We start from the raw sequence: 20,916 nt of genomic DNA on the forward strand, positions 1-20,916 counted from the left end.
CCCTATGGCAAAGTATAGAGATATGTTGCACCAGGCATGCCTTATTTGGGTTGAGGTTGTAGATGTGGGAATTGTTACCATTGGCCATGCATACTATTGGGGAGGTTTTGGTGGAGCCCAGAATGTTGTCCAAGAATAAAAACAAGGTTTGCATGCTATGGGATACTAGGAAGCCCTAACCTCAACAATTGAGGTTATGTGTGGATGGATTTGACCCTTTGCACCAAGATAAGATTGGATGTGTAATAATTGCAAACAAAAGAGGGCTAAGTGAGCATCCCTACCTGACCGATCTCATCAAATGAAAGAGCTCAGTCACCCCACCATTAATCATAAGCCTAGCCCTTGCATGTTGACTAATAGTATAAATCAAAGAAGACATGCAAGGGCCAAATCCCATAGCTTGCATAAGCTGTGAAAGAAAAGACCAACTAACGTGATCATAAGCCTTTTCAATATCCAGTTGAATCATAACCACCTCTCACCTTGAAGCCCTTGCATAATTAATTCCAATTTGTACATTCAAGATATTATGCAAAATATTCTGACCTTTAATAAATCCATATTACCTTGGATGCATCAAAGTAGGAAGAAATCGCTGCAACCTCTTAGCTAAAACCTTTACAAATATCTTATACATGGCCCCCATCGATGTGATTGGTCTCCATTGATGTAGATTAAGTGGGGATGGAACTTTATGTAATAAACGTACAAGCACAATCTTCTAACTCACAGGCATGATACTTATATTCCACACCTCCTGAAAAATAGAAACGAGAGGGACCTTCAACTCATCAACATACTTTGGGAAAAGCTCATTGGGGAACCCATCCCATCTTGGAATTTTCCCTTTAGGCAAATGCTTCAACACATCTTCCACCTCGTCCGCAAAAATATCTCTTTCGAATTCATTTGTAGAAACATCTGATACTTGGTGACAAACCAAGTGAAACAAAGACTCTCTAGCTGCAATGACATCATAAGATATGACCTCATGCATACCCAACAAATGGCAATAAAAGCCCATACACACATCTAGTACACAAGTAGGATCAGTAATCAATACTCCTTGCCTATCTTGCATCCTAAAAATATTCTCACACACATGCTTTTATTGCAAACAACCAAATAACATATGTGACTGATAGTTAGAATCCATTAGGGAATCCATTCGATCCATAAGCTTATATCTCACGTATTGATTCTCATGCAATGCTACAACCTGATGGGACAACCAATCAATAGCTATCTCAATGTCAGGGCAAGAACCATCCTCTTGAACCATCTGGTTTAAATCAACAAATAATGATTCTAGGTTCCGCAACTTCTCCCTAAAATACGATGCATTATGAATCCCATACTGAAGAGTAAGCTTTTGAATATTGAACATACAACACTCCCAAGGTGACACCCCAACATAGATTACATGGCCTCAAAAGTTTGTAGCACCTACAACATAAACTTATGGAAAACAGTATGCTACAAGAAAGTCTAGTTAACCTTAAGAAAAGCCTTTCCCAATAATGGCCTATAAGCATCCACAGAATGGCTATACATCCCCAATACAAAAGGAAAATGATTTGACAAAATATGGTTATATTCCACCTGCATGGATAATATCTATGGCATAAACAAATCATGCTGGTAAATATACATTCGGTCCAGAGACGAGTTCTTGTACCCGCGTACTATTGAGAGGCATATGTAAATCCTCTCTCATGCGGGTGTAGCCATGACCACATATCTTGTTTCAAAACTTGATTGGCAAACACATTCTAGCTGAACCTCTCTAGCCCATCCATAATAGAGTGAGGTGTAGAAGAATGCTTTGGCAAATTATATACATTAAAATCACCCAACACAAAGCCAGACTTAGCATTGCACAAACACAATAAATTGTCATATAACTAACGACGTTGTGCAACACCATTAGGCGCATTCAGCCTCACAAGCCATAATGTTTCATCCATAAACTCCACTTCCACAACAATGAACCGCCCCCGGACTTGCATAACCAATGATGGCTTAAACTGAGATTTCCCTACAATCATGACCCCTGATGGTGTAGTGGGTTGCCCACTATAAAACACATGAAATTCCTTGTAATCATTCACTTGTCCAGCCGTGGAATGTTGTTTATGCTCCACAACACAAAACATATACCATTGACCTTGAAACACAGTACACCACATGCGATAATTCTTGGACGGTGAACACGCATCTTTTACATTCCAAAGAGAAATCTTCATAATCCATCCAAACAAAAAGCCAATCAATAAGAGGTACCACCATAGGCCTCTCTTTCCTTAAAATATTACATAGGATCCTCAATGCCTTCTCTCTCCATCTGTTCCCATACTCTTTGCAGCAAAACATCTACTCGTTCCTTCTCACCTAAAGTATGGACATCACTAGGTGATGTGTCCTATCTCCACTTGACATCTAGATACTTCTTGTCCTAGGCTGAGACCATAGCCCCTTTTTTATCAAATAGAAGAGGAAAATTTACATATTTTTCTTTCGTAACTCGAGGTCTCAAATTATACCGAGAGTGTGATATCCTGTCTTGGTTATCTTTCTCTTGATTCCATCTTGTGACACCAGGACGAAATGATGAAGAGGCACCATGACCAACACCCACATTTTGATTACCACTAGAAGTAGCTGTCTGGCAAGGGCCTCTCTTCACCACCACAAGCCAAGTTCTATCTTTTGTAACTACCAAAACTTGTTTGCCTTTATCTACCACTTGTCCACTTTGTTTTGCTACGTGTTTGCCCTTCTCTATATTCAAACCAAATGGCAGAACAGGAGCTAATGCATCCTTATGAGACGGACCCTAGGACACATTTGGTTGTGGCTGAGCATTCACCTCTCTAAGATTCCATATCAAGGGAAGGTGTTCCTATGGTGCATACTAATTGGAGGCCTACCATTGGGGGACTAGGGCGAAAGTGACGGTGGAAACATGCCTGCATCTTTTCATTTCATGTCTGGTGGCAAAAGAAGGTCTGGGATTTCCTTTCTCATGCATGGATTCCATTGACAGATAGGCCTGTAAAGGTTAAAGACTGAAATTTTGGCAAGATTCCGAATGGGCCGGATAACCTAGAACATTCAGTTTTCTTTCATTTTTTCAGGTGGACAGGTTTGTGGAATATTTGGTTAACTAGGAATGCCTTCATATTTGAGGTAAAAGTTGGTATCACAACTCACATAGGTCATATAAAAGGGCTACTATTGTGGCAAGTCTCTTCCTTGCAGTCAGCTCATTTAGTGGGGAATGACATGGCTGTATATTGGATGAGGGTACTCCGAGCTACACCTATGGTTTGGAGTAATTAGTGAGGGTACTCCGAGCTACACCTATGGTTTGGAGTAATTAGTGAGGGAAAGCTAGTACCCTGGCAGCCATGTGGCCATTTGTAAAGTAATTTTTGGTAATATATCTTCTATTATTCAAGAGAAATAGAGAGAGTTAGAGAAAGCAAGAGAGATTGAGATAGTTAGAGAGAGAGAGAGAGAGAGAGAGAGAGAGAGAGAGAGAGAGAGAGAGAGAGAGAGAAAGGTAAAGAGAGACAGTGTGAGTGTTAGAGAAAGGTAAAGAGAGACAGTGTGAGTGTTAGAGAGAGAGAGTGTGTGTGTTAGAGAGAGTTGGTCAGTTCGAGAGAAATAGAGAGAGTTAGAGACAGTTCAAAAGAGAGAATTAGAGAAAGGTAGAGAGAGAGAGAGAGAGAGAGAGAGAGAGAGAGAGAGAGAGAGAGAGAGAGAGTTGGCCAATTCGAGAGAAATAGAGAGAGTTAGAGAGAGTAAGAGAGATTGAGAGAGCTAGAGAGAGAGAGAGAGAGAGAGAGAGAGAGAGAGAGAGAGAGAATTGGCTAGTTCGAGAGAAATAGTGAGAGTTAGAGAGAGTAAGAGAGATTGAATTAGAGAGAGTTAGAGAGAGAGAGTGAGTGAGAGTAAAGTAGAGAGACAGTTACAAAGAGTTAGAGAGAGAGAGAATTATTTTTCAAAATAAAGGTGTTTTGTTTTGTTAACGAGGGAAAAAAAAAGAGCCAAGAAGAGGCGGGTCTGGGCCAGTCGTTTAATTGAAAGGACGGATCGTGTGAACGCTCTAAGTTGACACGCGCGGTTTTTTGTGAACACGTGTAACAGTATATTACCCCGACACCCATTTGTATCTCATAGCAGCATTGAGAACGATTGAAGGCCATCTCTTCGAATGGTAGAAGCCTGCGGTCATGGTGTCGAGCAATTGGCACGCATAAAAACTCACCTTCAGAGGCGATTTCGTGTACAAATTCATGCACGCAGGGCCTAAGCAGTCCATGTACATATATTGTACGACACATCCTCATTGCATGTGTAAGCATATGCATACATGGTTTATACAGGGTGCACGTGTTATGCACTACTAAGAGTAAAAGGGCGCGTGTGCATGTGGGTGTGTTTAGGGCCTTTACACTTTTGGTTGTGATGTGTGCAGTGCTCAGTAATAAATGGTGAAAATCTTTCTTTTCTAGTCTCTTGGAAAATGTTTAAAGGCCCTTAATAGCTATGTTAAAGTTCGCATGTGCGTATCCATGTGGGTGCTAGTTCACTTGCTAATTGGCATAGAGTGTGTATGTAGTGCAAAATCTTGAAGAGCACATCCATTTGAATGTCCATGGACATGGACATGGACATGCACATGTACAAGATGCTTTGTGGATAGAAATTAACCAGATCTTCAGCATGCATGTGGGTGCTAGTTCACTTGCTAATTGGCATAGAGTGTGTATGTAGTGCAAAATCTTGAAGAGGACATCCATTTGAATGTCCATGGACATGGACATGGACATGCACATGTACAAGATGCTTTGTGGATAGAAATTAACCAGATCTTGAGCTTGCAGGAGTGTCATGGTAAATCGATGAGTATGAATAGGCAAATTACAACAACACAGAGATGTCAGAGGTGAGGGAGGTACAGTCATTGTCACCAAAGGGTGAAAAGACAATGGAGTTGAGCGTGCAGATTGATCAGAAATTGGTAGCAGATGGTGTGGAGAATTGTCCAGCAAAGCAAGACATGATTGAGGAGGAGCATACTCACTGGAATCAAACTGCTGATATTCTACAGTGTGATCCGTTCCTTCATCATGTCAACAACTACACTAACTGGTTCAACAATTCCCATCAAATTGTGCGTCACCAGTCACGCCCTTGCATTAAGCCACAAGCTCTCACCACTGTCACGTGTGCCTATGGCAACCTCATGGCTACCAAACTTGTAAGTTTTCTTGGTTATATGGTATGTGAGCTTTTTTTTTTTGTGCGCGTGCGTGTGTGTGTGTGTGTGAGAGAGAGAGAGAGAGAGAGAGAGAGAGAGAGAGAGAGAGTGTGTGTTTTGGTCAAGCTGAATTAACGATTTTACTGCTGTTAAAGCTGGAACTAAGAAAAATGACCACATGTAATCGGCTATGCTCTCTACTGAAAGTCTTTGGGTTTGCACTTCACTTCAAAGAAGTGGTAGAATCCAGCATGGTGTTTTTTGTACAAAGATTATGTGTTTGGAAGCATGCTTTGATTAACTGCTGCAATTAACACTAATTAGATGTACAAACTGAAAAAACACAAGATAAGGGAAGATATTCACCTAATGTAATACATATTACTGAATGAATGAATATTTACAATGATTGTTCACATGTGTACTTGATTTGGACACTTGAATGCTCTGTCTTAGCTTCTATTGCATGCTAATTACTAACCCCGGAAATGGGACTAATTGAAGGAGACAACTCCTTTTCTTTGGTCAACCTGTAGACACCGCTGCACCTCATATGGCTCTTCTTCCAATAGTGAATCCATTGAAACTGCTAACAGAGAAAACTGCTCTGGATTGGGACTCGTATCTCATCCTCCATTGTACTGGATTCGGAGAATGAACTTAGATGTTATTGTTGGCTATTGGTGCTCCCACCAATTCTGGTTTTTGCTGGTCTGGTTCTGGTACTTGTGTTGACTTTGCAGAATTCGACAACTCCCACCTCTCAATTGACCTCTGTATGCAGCATCCAGACTGTTACATGCGTGTCGTTGGAAGTTGTATGAGCTTGTCTCCATTGGCTCAAACTCCTGTGAGGAAACTCCTCACTGCTCAATTTCAACCCCCAGGGAAGTCACCACTGCGGTGCCTTTGTCAACTTTGGCTGCGATTGCCAAAATTGCTTCTCAGGGCGGAATTTCTCTCTGACACTCTGCCGTTGTACTCCCAATGTTCCACTAGTCATCCCACCCGAATCCTTGCATCATGGAGATTATATATTTGATCGCCTGCTCTCAAGGCTCTAACTCACATTGGGAGTAGGTTGTTGATTTGAGACCATATGCCATGTCTGCCATGAAGAAAGATGTAGATTGGAAGCCTATTACCTAGACCTAGAGTTGCCTAGACTCTCCCTAGCAATCTACGACTGAGAGCATAAGCTATATGCATGCATGAGTCCCTAGAAAAGACCTAAGCTTTGATAGCAAAGTTACATGAGTAAAGAAGCGTGCTTGATCAAGTGTTGCAATTAACGTCACAAACAAGAGAAGGGAAGAGATTCACCTAATCTACTTTATACTAACTAAATGAATTAATATTTATGATGATTGTTTAGATTTGGACTTGATCTTGACACTTGAATGCTGTGCACTAACTTCTATGGCATGCTAATGACTAAACTGGCTGCTCAAGCCTCCATGTGTCGCAAACTGTTGTCCTGGGGTTGGCTAATATTGATCCAAAATTGAGGACTGCTGGTCCAATTGCTGAATGCTGCATTATGACCCAAATATTGCTATTTATAGGTTTGTAATTGCTCGTCCAATTGCTGAATATTGCATTATATTGCTATTTATAGGTTTGTAATTGTTCCAATCGTCTACTCCTTTCCAAGCCCAAAAATAATGTCACATAATAATATAATTCATTAAACATGTTCATATTGGGCTGTTATGTCTTTTCCCCGATAGATCCTTCTATTAGTCAAAAGAAAACGTCCGCAAAATGCAGACTGCAACCCTTTGCAGAGGTTGACACAATACAAAGATTCCTCATGTGAGGGCTATATAACCAAAAGCATGAGGAAAGGGGGTCTTTCCCTCCGGCTGGCCACTCTTAAAAGAACACACACTGGGATACGCTGGCGTACCTGAAGAAGAATGTGCCGGGTGGGGTACTGAAAGGAGGAGATAATAGGAGTCTTCGATTGAGGTCTGCCAACACCACTTCCCACTGAAGTTGGCAGGGGGGTGGCTCCACAGAGCTATAGTTGCCATGCTTGATCGTTTGCAAACTCCAAAGAGGAGGGATGGGTGTGTCACCTGCCGTCATGAAATCCCAGTACCCTCATCGTTGGGGTCGGGAGTTGGTGGGAGGTAATCTTTCTCTGTGAGATCTGGGCAAGGAAGAAGGCAGCCCTGGTTGCCGATCACAAAGGCTAGTGGTGGGGAATCCGCTTGAATGCAAAAGATTGTGTAGGGGATGTCTTGCCTCGAGGAAGAGGCCACCCATACCAAACTTGGAGGCTAGGCTCTGAGAGTGGTCCTTTTTGGAGGAATGGTTGAGTGTTGATGTCAAGGTTAAGGTGCCCCCCCCCTCCCCCCCACCTGTTAGAAGTCATCTCCTGTCCAGTTTTATACACCAGGGCCTTTGTTGTGGGTGTGCCCGCCCTTATGAGGTGTTTTCCCATTTTTCCCCACTCTCCGCATTTTTCCCCTATTTTTTCCCATTTTTCTGAGGCTTGGGAGGGCTGCCAGGTGATGCCAGGAGCACCCCAGTGCTGGCCGACTCCATGTTGATCAGTCGTGGGCTACTGGGCTGCTGGCCGACTGGATTTGATCAGTCGTGGGCACCTGTTTTGCTGGCCGACTGCATTTATGCAGTCGTGGGTCTTTTCATCAGTCGTGGGCATTCCTTCTGCTGGCCGACTGCCCTCTATGGGAGGTATATATAGGACCCCAGCCCCCATACCTCATTTGTATCATATCTCGGGATCTTCTTGTGTATATAGAGCAGAGTTACACGCCTACATCTGTCTCTCTCTTGTGCTGTTTTTCTGCCTGCGTTTTTGCTCTTGTGTTCCCAGATTTGGTCATCATCTCCGCTGCATATTCTGACATGGTATCAGAGCCCGGGCGTGCGTGGTCCTGGGTGGCTCAGGCGTGTGTGGTCCTGGGTGATCCCCTCGTGCCTCGATGGCTTGCGGAGCTCGAATCGAGGGAGGGTGTTGGAAGGTTGGCGATTTCGAGCATGTGATCTATGGCTAGAAGGTGCCTTGGATTATCCCATAAGTGGAAGCATGGGAAGTTGAAGAGCCATATATAGGCTAGAGTGGCACCTTGTCATAATCATCTCCTCCGGCCGGTGTTTTGGGAGGCAGCTCACCGGGAGATGGGAGCCCGGTGGAGGGATGCTGCAGTGCCTGTTGGGGGTGTTCGTGGAGCTCGATGGTGATGCATCTCCTACGTGCGTTAGTCTTCCGCTGCGCATTCTGACCTAGGCTCTAGATAGGTCTTGGGATTTGTTTGAGCAAGAGGGGACTGTTTTGTGGGATTGGTGGACTGTTCTGGACTGTTCGGGAAGAGGAGAAGCAAGAGGAAGGCGGGCTGATTTGCTGGACAGCCACTTGCAGGTATCAGTTCTTCTTTGTTCCCACCCACCCACCCTTTTCAGAGTACATCCCCGCGATGGCAGATCTGTATGAGATGGCCGAGAGACGTGAAGATCCCGACACTCCCCACGTTCTCGGTGGACCGTCAGTTGGACGGGAGCAACTACGGCATATGGAAGGTGATGATGGAATCCGTTTTGGAGTCTTACGACCTTGCTGATTTCATCGTTGTTGGGATTCCACGGCCGGAAGTTGAGGAAGGGGAGTTACCGTCAACCCGAAAGGACCTGGAGGCCCAGACGCAGATGTGGGATCGCGTCAATGCCAGGGTCCGTTCGTTTATTTTCCTCAATTGCACACCACAGGTAATTAATCATGTAAAGCACATGACGCTGGCCAGAGGTATATGGCAGCATTTGGCCTCACTTTACAACAGGGTATCGCCCATGAAGAGGATTTCCTTGGAAGTACAGATGCGGGTTATGAGCCCTGCAAAGTCGTCGACGATGCGGGAGCATATTAACAAGCTGCAGGCTCTTCAGCAGGAAGTTCTCCAGGCTGGGAAGGAGATATCGTCAGAGGACATGGCCATCACGTTGCTGTCACATTTGCCCTCTTATACTCAGCATTTTACTCGTCATTGATTACCAGTGGTGGCAGGCTCAGCACCATCACGTGGGAGGAGCTTGTGCCCATGGTCTTGGACCAGGAGGAACGATTTACGAACCCTCCTCAGGGTGGAGGTTCGGAGGCCTTTACTGGCCAACGGTCGAAAGGCCGTAACACGGGCAAGGGGAAGGCTTCGTCGGAGAAGTCTTCTGAGAAGATGTCCGTTAGTGACCGCGAGAAACTGAAGGCAGAGAGGACCTGTAATGATTGTGGCGAGAAAGGCCACTACTGGAGGCAGTGTCCCAAGCAGAAGACCGAGAAGGGTGAAGACTCCTCAGCAATCATGAAGACTCCAGCTTTTGTGCACCTGGAGGTGATGGACACCGATGCTTCATTTTCTTCAGGCAGGGAGGAGATTGGAGGACTCTCCGCAACGGATACTCGGGAGTGGATTCTCGATAGTGGTGCTTCCAGGCACATGACTCCTTCCCGTTCCGGTTTACAGGATCTCTGCAGGCTTTCTGGTCATATTCTTACTGGGGATACGTCCACTATCCCAGTTCACAGTGAGGGCAGGATGGAGATAGTTCTCGATGGCAGAGGGGGGAAGCATTCCTCCCAGGTGTTGTATGTTCCGACACTTGGTTTTCATCTGTTGTCAGTGCATGAGGTTTGCAAGACTGGCGTACGGGTGGAGTTTGATGAGCATTTTGTTGCTCTCCGGGACAAAGCAACAGGCCAAGTGGTTTGGGAAGGTGGAGTGGAGAATGGAGTTTACAGGCTTTCAGCACTCTCTCTCCGAGGTCCTCAAGATTGTGATGAGTGGCAGTTTGGTAATAGCTACTCAGGTGTGGATACGCTGCAGGTGCGGGCTTTCTGGGACCAGATGGTGGATAGCTTACCAGAAGATGGCAGCAGTTGGCAGGAACTTTCCAGTACTGAGGTTGGTAGTTCTTGTGTTCGTGAGTCAGAGGAAGCTGAACAGGTCACTTATGCTCTGATGTCTCGTCGTGTTCGGGACATAGAACTTCCAGTAGTTGAGGATGTTCTTTCCACGGGGACCTTTCGGAAAGCGAGGCAGGTGACAGGTGTTTACTTGCAGAAGGAGGTGGTTTCTCCGGGCTTTGTGGTTCTGGATTCAGAGGGGGTGGTTGACAGGTTTCATCAGGTTTCCAGGACTTGCTTGTGCACTGTAACAGGTGTTGATCCTTGTGAGCAGTGTGATGTCTCTGTGACTCAGAAGCTGTATGGTTCATTGATCTGGTTGATGGACACCGGATTGGACGGGAGCTTCTTGATGAGGCAGTTGAGCTCTTGGTTGCAGATGTCTCTTTGGGAGGCAGGATCGCGTTTCCTGTGGTTTCTGCGACATGCGAAGGATCAGAGACTCTTTTACACAGGAGGGGGATTGTTGGATGGAGTCCGACTCCGCGGATGGAGTGACTCAGTTTGGGGAGGAGATCCGGACACGAGGAGATCGACTTATGGCCCAGGAGCAGTTTTACGGAGCAGGAGGAGGTTACATTGCAGGTTTGGGCTTCCACTGGAGGAACCCATGGTCATCCCGAGGCACTTTGTTCGTGAACAGATCGTTGGTGATGACATCTTGCTGGAGTTCTGTTCGACGGAGGACAGTACGGTGGACCTCTTCACGAAGTCGCTCTCTCAGGATTTGCTCAGGCGGCACCCCAGCTCCCAGTGGTTGGTTACACAGCCAGGAGCTGAGAGGGGGTGTTAGAAGTCATCTCCTGTCCAGTTTTATACACCAGGGCCTTTGTTGTGGGTGTGCCCGCCCTTATGAGGTGTTTTCCCATTTTTCCCCACTCTCCGCATTTTTCCCCTATTTTTTCCCATTTTTCTGAGGCTTGGGAGGGCTGCCAGGTGATGCCAGGAGCACCCCAGTGCTGGCCGACTCCATGTTGATCAGTCGTGGGCTACTGGGCTGCTGGCCGACTGGATTTGATCAGTCGTGGGCACCTGTTTTGCTGGCCGACTGCATTTATGCAGTCGTGGGTCTTTTCATCAGTCGTGGGCATTCCTTCTGCTGGCCGACTGCCCTCTATGGGAGGTATATATAGGACCCCAGCCCCCATCCCTCATTTGTATCATATCTCGGGATCTTCTTGTGTATATAGAGCAGAGTTACACGCCTACATCTGTCTCTCTCTTGTGCTGTTTTTCTGCCTGCGTTTTTGCTCGTGTTCCCAGATTTGGTCATCATCTCCGCTGCATATTCTGACACCACCTTCCCCTCCTCTCTCTTTCCCCCTTTGGAGGTCTGCAAGTCTCTCCTGCTTTTTGTTTGGGGGGAGGGGGGGTGGTGGTGCTCAAAAGCAAGGCCAAGAGCTCACCGATTGGGCAAGGCCAGAGCAAATACGGCCCCAAGAGATGCGAGACTTGGCTCCAAGGAAGTGGCATGGAGGGAAGATGGATGAGCTCAATAAACATCAATGGCTATTAATGGCATCCTCATCAGTGCCTTCCATGGATGGAAGAGGCTGGCCGCACACTTAAACCCAAGAGAGGTTAAGTTTGTGGATCAAAGCTGTGTTGAGAAGATCCATGTGATTGCCTGGAGGCTGTGGGCTGCTACAAATTGGTGTGCGGGCTAGTAGAAGATTCTCCTCCTGGCTAGAGGCTGCGGAATATCAACTTACCCAAAATAGCTATGCTCTGAATCACTAAATCAATGATGCCTCCCTTTGTGGAGGGGCTGGACAATAGCTCTCCAGGCTACCTTGGCACTGGCAATGGGTCCATTGTTGCTGGACCATAGGAAGTTGCGGACGAGTCTCTGAACTCGTCCGATGCATGAACGAGAGAAATACCAACACGATGCGATATACCACATGGTGGCCAATAGCACCTAGTTGGCCACAACAACACGGCCTGCAGGGACAAGTGCACTGAAGTCCAATACAACTTTTTCAGAATGCTCAACAGGGGAAGGGCAATCTGTTGCTCGGGGGGTGATGTCAATACTCACTAGGCATTCAAGATATCGCTGCATGGTGCCTTTGAGTATGTACCAGCTTCAATTGGCCGCCTAGTCCGTGAGGGGGAGGGTCCCACCCAAAAATCACATAACTTGTGCTAATTGATCATGTGCTGGACAGAAGGCAGAACACCTTTACGGCAACAGGGAATTTTTGTAGATTACCTTTTGATCCGCAAGGATAGGTTGCATTGTCATCCACAAACTTCGTATTCAAGAGTTCCTCCAAAGTGGGGGGATGGGGAGGCTAAGGCCCCGAAGACCTACATCTAGCTCACACAAGAATCAACTCATGGCCTTTGCAACAAAGAAGAAAAGGAACGGAGCCAAGGGGCGACGAACGGAAGATAGGAAAGTGATCCCCTTGTGCGCCTTGTATGACCGTGGACGACCCGGTTGTGCTGAAGAGTAGTGAGCCAATACCTCCGGAAGCCAACTCATGACCTACACTCGAGGTATGACAATGGTGCCCCATTACCCTCCTTGGAACTGCTTACGAAATTGTCGCAAGGTGATCGATCGTCGACTCTAGCCTTACCTCCCTAACCTCATACATGGCACCCAAACAGGTTTTCTCTAGATAGGAGCATCCTGATAGCATCTTCACCCTTTGAAAGGTGAATAACACAACGCAGATGTGACAAGAGGATATGGTGGTCCTCCTCTTTACTTTGATTCAAGAGGTACTATGAACAAGTTGGGCAGCATCACCATGGGCAACGAAAATAGGTTGGGGCAGCCAATAGAGTTGGTACACCAGGTACAGAATTTGTAACAATAGGTACATGGGTTGGTACAACAAGTATAGTCATTGGGTTCAGCAGCAGGTACAATTGCGGTTCAATAGGTATAGTGGATGGTACAACAGATACAATGGTGGTACATTAAATACAGTGGCAAGTACTGAAACTCACGTGCCCAGGGGACTAGGGCCTTTGACACACTTGTTGATATCATCAATGTATATTAAAACATTTAAGCAGGCCACAGCCTTAACACATATCCATCATCACTTTGCATAAAACATAAAAAGCTGGACAAAACATCCACAAATGCTGAAAGTGGAGCTTGCACATGTGACACCGCATAGAGGCCGGAATGGGCCGACCCCCCCTTGGAGTATTTTATTACCTAAGGAGAATAATATTACCCAAGGAGAATAATATCATGTACAAGCTTTGAGGGCCTTACTCTCCCCACGGGAGATGCCGGATTATCCATATACAACCATTGTGGACCAAACACATGGGCTATCATCAAAAGAAGTCCCTAAATACCATTAATGTGTGTAAACCACCTCTTTCCGTGAGGGTAGTAATCTCCCCCACCATCACCACGGGTCTTCAAGATGCCATATGTGAAAAAACTCATCTGAAGGAAATAATATCCCACATACATCACCATGAACAAGTCAGGCAGCACCATGGGCAACCAAAACAAGTCAGGGCAGCACCAATTGAGCTAGTACAGCAAGTACAGAATCTGAAACAGCAGGTACACCCTCCACTCAGCCGGTACACCATGTACAATGGCAGGTACAGAAAGTACAAGGGCTGGTACAGCAGGTACAATGGTTGGTACAATAGGTACAAGTACAAGGGTTGGTACAATGGATACAATGGCTGGTACAGCAAGTACAACAAAGTAAAGTTGCTAGAAATCATAATAAAATAATAAAATACCCTTGCCTTCAGTATTTCGTCGTGATGAAAGCCTCCAAAACAGTCCCCAACAGTCGATATTCTTCACAGGCAACCTTCAAGAGAGAGAGAAAGAGAGTAGCCATCATTAGGGCAGCGTGTAATGGTAGTGTGCAGCAAGAGAGCCTCCTTCAAATGAAGAGAGAGGGCTCCAATTTATAGATTTGGGCCTCCCATGAGCTAAAATGGCAAGAGAAGGCTATAATGACAAGTGTGAGGCCACTTGTCTCACTTTGATCCACTTTCTTGACAAGTGTTAGGCCACTTGTCTTACTTTGATCCACTTTCTTGCCACATGTCTTAATCTAAGAGATGGGTTCTTCCATAATCTTTCTCTCTAAAAATATCCCAGCTGGTAGCCCATTTGTCATAGGTACTTTGACAACTCTTGGTATCTGCTAAATTCGAGACGTAATGACGCGAATAGAATTTCCATCGGAGTCGGGCAAAAAATAGCAACTCTCCTAAATTTTAGGAGTGTGATCTTTATATTCCAGGATAATCCCCCATTCCCAAAGCTTGTTCTTTCTGAATATTTGGATGTCGTGGAGTTCACCAAACCTCTTTCATACTGAAAAATGTCTAGGCTGGTGACAAGAACACTTGATATAGCAAGAATATCATCATAGAAAAGTTCGAGAGATAGAGTAGAGGAAAGTGAAGTAGCGTAGAGACTCTCCATAGAGTGTTGCAGACAAGAATGCGAGCAACCAACATGGTAGAGGCTAGTTTGCAACAATAGAGCCTACTCAAATGAAGAGAGAGGGTTCCAATTTATAGATTTGGGACTCTCATAATGTAATATGCGGAAGCTTCGGAGAAAGATCGGTAACTTCAAAACTCAGAATTCAGCACTCTTTTCGCGACGGAAATTAACGCACAAACTTGAAAGGAGAAGTGCAGTAAATAGAGAGAGAGAGAGGGAGAGATGGAGAGGACACAGTATTGGGTCCCAAATACCCTCTGTAGGGCCCCCACCACGGATGGTGTATTTGCTTTATTAGAATGATGAGAAATCTAAAAGAAAATACAGCAACCTTGGACCTTTTCTTGGCTGGAAAATCCTGCCCTTGACCTTTGCGTTAGCAAGCCCTTGGCTGTCTTGGCCCCTTGGATTTGCTTGAGCTCTTGGTGAATAATGAGATGAATGATTGGGATTATGGGCACTTCTATTTATACTACCCCATCAGGAGCAGTCGGCCAGCATAAAGGCAGTCGGCCAGCCTAGAAATGTCCCACGACTGGAAATTCAGCATTAAATGCTGAAAAATCCCATTAAATGCTGGAAAAAATCCCATAAAATCTGCTCATCTCTTCCTGGCTGGCTGGACATCAGGCGCCTGCTTCTGATTGTTTGTACACAACTTTTGCCCACAATCCAAGGGCTGGGCAGCCTGTATGGGCTGCCCCATACATGCCCTATAGCCATATAAAGGCTGTAAACTCTTGGAAATAGCCTTATCTTTGCCCTAGGGTTGTCCTGCAGCCCCTCCATGGCTGCTTGGTTCAGCCTGGCCCTTCCTGGCCCTCATGGGGGTGGTTCTACACCATTCCCATGCCCACACTCAGATCCGGGGTAGCCCTATGGGCTAGCCCCTTGTCCTAACCACTATCTACTCAGTGATCTGGCATCCGGTACCATACCAGATACAGAGAATCACTGACATTATTCTAGAGGGAGACTCACAGCGCGGACTGGCACTGTTTCATGTGCAGGACAGTGCACACCTGACCTTGGATTCATGTGCAGGACAATGCACACCTGACCTCGGACGACTGAGATGGATCCCTGGCTGACTCGTCCCGGACTGGGCTCACATGGGACCAGTTCACCATCCCAGGTCCTTCACCTTCTGTACAGAAATGTCTACGTGGCATCCAAGTGCGGGATGCACGTGACATCCTCTTCTGCTTAACTGGACGGAAGCTGCATAGCCTCAAGATAATCTGTCAATAACGCCGGATAGTCTTCGAAAAATTCTTTGTCGAGTCATACCGCTTCATGAGTTCCTAGGTTCTGAAACTTTGTGAGGAACTGTCGTAGTCTTCGGCCTGAGACATGCTTGAAACGGTGCAGAAGGATCTGTTCTGGAACCATTACTTCTGCTTCATCCACAATGTCTGGTTCCGCTTCGTCTTTGACCTCTGAAGGGGGTGGACCTGCATATGGCTTTAACCAACTGACATGAAATACATCGTGCATAGTCCAACTCGGAGGTAGCACGATGAAGACGAAGTCCTGGTTAACGACGACTGGAAAGGTCTTCCAAACGCTGCCTCATATGGAGTCCTACCAATAGCTGAAGAAAAAGAGCCATTCAAAACACCTTGAACTAAAGGCAAAAACGATTCTTACTTACCTTGCTGATCGTGGACATGACACTTTAGCACATCAAAGGCCAACTGGTTGTATATCTCTGTCAAGCCATCTGTCTGTGGGTGGAATGCACTGGAAAAATTCAACTTAGTACCAAAATTATCAAACAATGCCCTCCAAAAATGACTGGTAAACTTGGCATCTCGGTCTGACACTATGGTTCTAGGAATCCCGGCAATCGGGTACCAATGCCGAATGAACAACTGGGCAACATTCTCGGCGGTCACATTGGCCCTGCAAGGAATAAGCATAACAAATTTGCTAAACCTGTCAACAATAGTTAAGCACTGCGTATTACGCTTACTCGGACTGGGAGGCAGGTTTGTGACAAAGTCCATCGAAATGTCCTGGAAAGGACCCTTAGGAATTGGCAAGGGCTGTAACAACCCTATCTTCTTTCCATGAGGAGCTTTCACCTTTTGACAAATGTCACAGCGTTGTACATATGTAAACACATCACGCCTCATCTTTGGCCAATAGTATTGCCGTTCTAATTTCTCCAGAGTCGAATTCATTCCCCTGTGACCACCTGTAATGGCGTCATGGGCATCATGGAGAAGAGCTGTCCGGAATGACTACATGACACATAGTCGGCCTTAGAAAAGCCAACTATCGCGTATCAGAAAATGGCATGGTCCTGTGGCATCCAATGCATGTTCCCACTGTGTACCGAATTCCTCGAAATCCACGTACATGTGCATCATGTCCTCTAGTCCTGTACCAACGAGGTCAAGTCTAGTGGTTTGAATCGTATTCACTTGTCCCTTCCTGCTCAAAGCATCGGCCACTGGATTGGCCTTTCCTGGAAGGTACTCAATCATACCACTGAACTGCTGGAATATTTGACCCCAGCGGTGGTGTTGATTACTCCACTGTGCACTTGGCATTGTCTGGATCCAGCTTAATGCCTGATGGTCAGTGCGAACCTTGAAGTCACGGCCATACAGGAAATGTTTCCAATGTTTCAAGGCCTGTATAACTGCTAGGAGTTCACGATCATAGACTGAGTAGTTCTTCTCGGTGGGCAATAACTTACGAGACATGTAAGCTATTGGATGACCATTCTGTTGCAATACACCTCCAATTGCGATGTTACTTGCATCAGTGATCACTTGAAATGGTTCGTCCCACGAGGCAAGGGCTAAACAAGGCGCTTCTGATAAAGCCACCTTGAGGTTCTGGAATGCCTCCAATGCTCGTGGAGTCATTTGAATCTTTTGCCTTCTTGTTTTCACTCCCTTTAGCAGATCGGTGAGATCTGCCGAGAGATCAAAAAACTTGTCGATGTGGGTGGAATATGCCTGGCATATACCCACAAATGATCTAATGTCATAAGTTGTCTGAGGTACTTCCCAGTTAACAATCTTGGCCACTTTAGCCGGATCAAGTCAAATGCCTTCAGCACTAATTATATATCCCAAGTAATGCACCTGGAACAGAAAAAATTCTGACTTCTTTTCATTGACGTAGAGCTCGTTGCTTTCCAGCAACTTAAGAACTTTCTCCACATCAACGTCATGTTGCTCAACCGTAGCTGAAAATATTAGTATGCCGTCCAGAAATATGAACACACACTTTCCAATCAACTCCCGAAAAACACGCATCATCATGCGGTTAAATGTAGCTGGGGCGTTCATCAAACCAAATGGCATGACCACAAATTCATAGTGGGCCCGTTCTGTACGGAAGGCTGTCTTGGGGATGTCCCCCTCTACAATCTGTACCCGGTGGTACCCACTCTTTAAATCCAGTTTTGAGAACACCTTTGCTCCATTCAGCCTCTCGAGAATATAGTCAATTCGAGGCATCGGGAATCTGCTCCTGATAGTTAGCTTGTTGAGTGCACGATAATCGACACACAACCGGGAAGACCCATCTTTCTTCTTGACAAACAAGATCGGTGCTGCAAATGGCGATACGCTGGGGCGGATGAAGCGAGCTTGCAACAATTCTTGGAGTTGGCGGTCCAACTCCGATTCCATTGCCTTGGAAAGGCGATACGGAAACTTGCTTGGGGGTTCCAAGTCTGGGAGGAGGTCAATCCTATAATCCTCCGGTCTGGACGGGGGGAGCTGGGGAGGGAGGTTGTTCCGAAGAAAAATTTTCTGGAACTTTTCATGGAGAACCGAGTACTTCTCGGAAGCACTAGCCACCGTCTGGGCTGTCTGGATGTAAATCATCGCACACTGTGCGCCTTTCCTGACTGCTCGCTTAGCCTGCAAGTGGCTTATGAGCGGAAAGTTCGGAATACCTAGCTCACACTTAATGGTCACCGGGGTGTTTGACACATTCCGATTGATCTAGAACGTGTGCTTGTCCCACTTGACATCAGGAAGAAACTTGTGAAACCACTGGATATCCAAAATTATGTCTGCTCCTACAAGAGGGGCAACGATAAAGTCACGCACAAACTCTATGCCTTGAATCACTAACTTAGCACCTAGAGCTTCATACTTGACGCTCATTGTCATACCTGTGCTAAAACCCTCAACCTGTTTGTCCATCGAAGTCAGCTCGAAAAAACGGGCACGCCTAGCGGCCTGTTCCGTGACCACATCCTCCGTGCTGCCGCTGTCAAACAAGACGACGACTCTTTGGCCACCTATGTAGCCAAAGGACTTGAGCAATTCGTTGCGCTCATACTCCTGGTCATGGGCGCCCTTCTGCTTTCGAGCTCCCGGCTAATAATTGCTCCAATTGAAGCACCGGAGTTTGAAGAACTAGGGTTAGCCGTTGGGGTCCGTGTGGGAGCTGAGCTCACCACGGAAGCTGTGGAGGCGGCGGCGGCGGCGGGCTTTGGAGGCTTCTTAGGACAATCTCGAGAAGTATGTCCTTTTGTATGACAAAAGAAACATCTACCCTCCTTTTTGTACTGAGAAAGCTCCTTAGCACTCAACTTGCCACCTGTCTTGCCTGCCTCCGCTTTCTGGTCTGGAGTAAGCTTAGACGCATTGTTCGAGTTCTTGGAGCTAGAGGCTCCCGGGCTCTGTCGACCTGGGGACGACCCCGTCTGGTTCTGGCTTTTGCACCCCGAGGTGTTAGCCCTGGGAGAAGCTGGCTGGGAAGTCTTGGGCTTGCCACCATTGTATTTCATTTCTGCACTCTGCGTAAACGAGAGTGCGTCCTCAAAGGTGGCTGGCCTAAACATACGCACCTCCCATTGGATTTGCGTGTCCAGGCCATACAAAAACTGCCCTTTCTTGTCCGTATTAGATAAGCCTAATTGCAGACATAAGGTCGAAATTTTATTGGTAAACTGAAGGAGTGGTTGCGCGTTCTGACGCGCTCCCCTGAACTCGTCTTCGAGTCGCTCAAGGTAGTGGGGCGGTAGAAACCACTGCTTAAGGTCGCGGACAAACTCGTCCCACACATAAGCTGCCATACCTGCTCTGGTGTGGGCATGAGCCCACTGAGTCCACCAAGGAATGGCCTCACCTTCCAAGTACTAACTAGCTAAGATCACTCTGTCAGTATTTGTTTTCCTCACTGCGGCAAAGTAAGCTTCAGATTGATGTAACCATGAATAAAGAGATGTTGGATCGAGTTTACCATTATACTTACTGAAATTCATTTTCTCGGGAAAATGAATCGAGGGTGCCATCGGTGTCAATCTGGCGTCCAAAGCTCTGAGTAATGCTCGTGTTCCACGCGTCGCATGGCGTCGTCTTCTCGTTGTCGGATCTCCAATGCACGCATCTGCAACTCAAGCAAGGAGCTTGGTTGCGGCTGTGACCCCGCGAGAGGGTCCCTGTGACGAGGATTTGGTATCTGGGATACGGAAGGAGAGGGAGGAGATGGAAAATGCGACGCTGGAGAGCGGATACGCTCCTCCAGAGCCAAGATCTGCGCCTTCTGCTCATCCAACTTGGCGGTCTGTTCTGCGATTACTCGCATCATTTGCTGGAACATGTCTGTGACACTCAAGCCTGGTGCCCTAGCTGGGCTGCTTGGTGCACTCTGGTCCCATGGTTCTTGGTCTCTCTCGTCGTCGAAGCTCACCATAGCAGGAAAATGCAATTCCTTTCTGGAACGCAATCTGACCATCCACTATCTGTGTGGGAGACTTCCGAAGGCTAAAAACCAACCGTCCTTCGAGGGACAGGAGTCACTCTGAAAGGGGTAGTCCACCGGCATCTAAAAACCAACCAGACAAGCAAGAAAAAAATCTGGTTTCTTTGCTGAATCTTTGTACTTGAAGTAGGCTCTGATACCACTGTAATATGCGGAAGCTTTGGAGAAAGATCGGTAACTTCAAAACTCAGAATTCAGCACTCTTTTCGCGACGGAAATTAACGCACAAACTCGAAAGGAGAAGTGCAGTAAATAGAGAGAGAGAGAGAGAGAGAGAGAGAGAGAGATGGAGAGGACACAGTATTGGGTCCCAATTACCCTCTGTAGGGCCCCCACCACGGATGGTGTATTTGCTTTATTAGAATGATGAGAAATCTGAAAGAAAATACAGCAACCTTGGACCTTTTCTTGGCTGGAAAATCCTGCCCTTGACCTGAATCCTTCACCCCTTTGCGTTAGCAAGCCCTTGGTTGTCTTGGCCCCTTGGATTTGCTTGAGCTCTTGGTGAATAATGAGATGAAT

At 46.4% G+C, this 20,916-nt stretch overlaps 1 protein-coding gene across 1 annotated transcript in view; it reads left to right on the forward strand.

The window, feature by feature from the left end:
- The first annotated feature begins 4,181 nt into the window (after positions 1 to 4,181).
- Positions 4,182 to 20,916, forward strand: part of LOC147634636 (radial spoke protein 14-like) — a 72,554-nt gene continuing 55,819 nt past the window's right edge. The window contains exons 1-2 of the mRNA XM_086803769.1: positions 4,182 to 4,341; positions 4,896 to 5,272. Of these exons, the coding sequence (XP_086659895.1) occupies positions 4,949 to 5,272 (324 nt within the window). The 5' untranslated portion in view covers positions 4,182 to 4,341; positions 4,896 to 4,948. The remainder of the gene's footprint in view (positions 4,342 to 4,895; positions 5,273 to 20,916) is intronic.

Source organism: Cibotium barometz, chromosome 10 (assembly GCF_041138505.1).
Source record: "Cibotium barometz isolate CiBa-2024 chromosome 10, ASM4113850v1, whole genome shotgun sequence".
In the NCBI taxonomy this organism is placed as follows: Eukaryota; Viridiplantae; Streptophyta; class Polypodiopsida; order Cyatheales; family Cibotiaceae; genus Cibotium; species Cibotium barometz.